Source organism: Sinocyclocheilus rhinocerous, unplaced genomic scaffold (assembly GCF_001515625.1).
Source record: "Sinocyclocheilus rhinocerous isolate Xijiao unplaced genomic scaffold, SAMN03320098_v1.1 scaffold3824, whole genome shotgun sequence".
Classification (NCBI taxonomy): Eukaryota; Metazoa; Chordata; class Actinopteri; order Cypriniformes; family Cyprinidae; genus Sinocyclocheilus; species Sinocyclocheilus rhinocerous.
This window is the reverse complement of record NW_015641015.1, coordinates 1,360-1,787: the sequence shown is the minus strand read 5'-3', so window position 1 is coordinate 1,787 and position 428 is coordinate 1,360. Positions and strand designations below refer to the sequence as shown.

General features: G+C 43.5%; 1 protein-coding gene across 1 annotated transcript in view; it reads left to right on the top strand.

Moving 5' to 3' along the window:
- Positions 1 to 204, top strand: part of LOC107753725 (neurexin-1a-like) — a 77,243-nt gene extending 77,039 nt beyond the window's left edge. The window contains exon 11 of the mRNA XM_016569939.1: positions 99 to 204. Coding sequence (XP_016425425.1) covers positions 99 to 204 — 106 coding nt within the window. The remainder of the gene's footprint in view (positions 1 to 98) is intronic.
- The last annotated feature ends 224 nt before the right edge of the window (positions 205 to 428 follow it).

Genomic DNA, 428 nt, shown 5'->3' with positions numbered 1-428 from the left:
GCACACCCATCTCGTGGAGATGCACTTCTGCCCTTCATCTTTCACTTCTTCAAAGACGTTATTTCTTATGAGTTCTATGAGTTCTGTATTTTTTGCAGGCATGAAGAGATCATCATGTACTATCAGTATATCATCGTCAGTGCTCTCAGTGCTCAACTTAGCATGTTCGGATGGAATCGCCTGAACACTGTCCATTTGTCCTAGATCAACTGATCCAGTTGTGCCAGCAATTTCCTCAGGCTCACTGTACTGCAAATTATACCAGTTCTTGTGCTTTCCAGTAGCCTTTCCTGCTCGGCTGAGGATTTTTCCAGTGTGGGTTTGTCCACTTTGATTGTCTGTGTATTTCACCATTTGGCCAATTTTTAGTCTTAGGCCTTCACAGCTCATGGATGAGTAGGTTTGTGTCGTCTGGGATTGATCAAGAT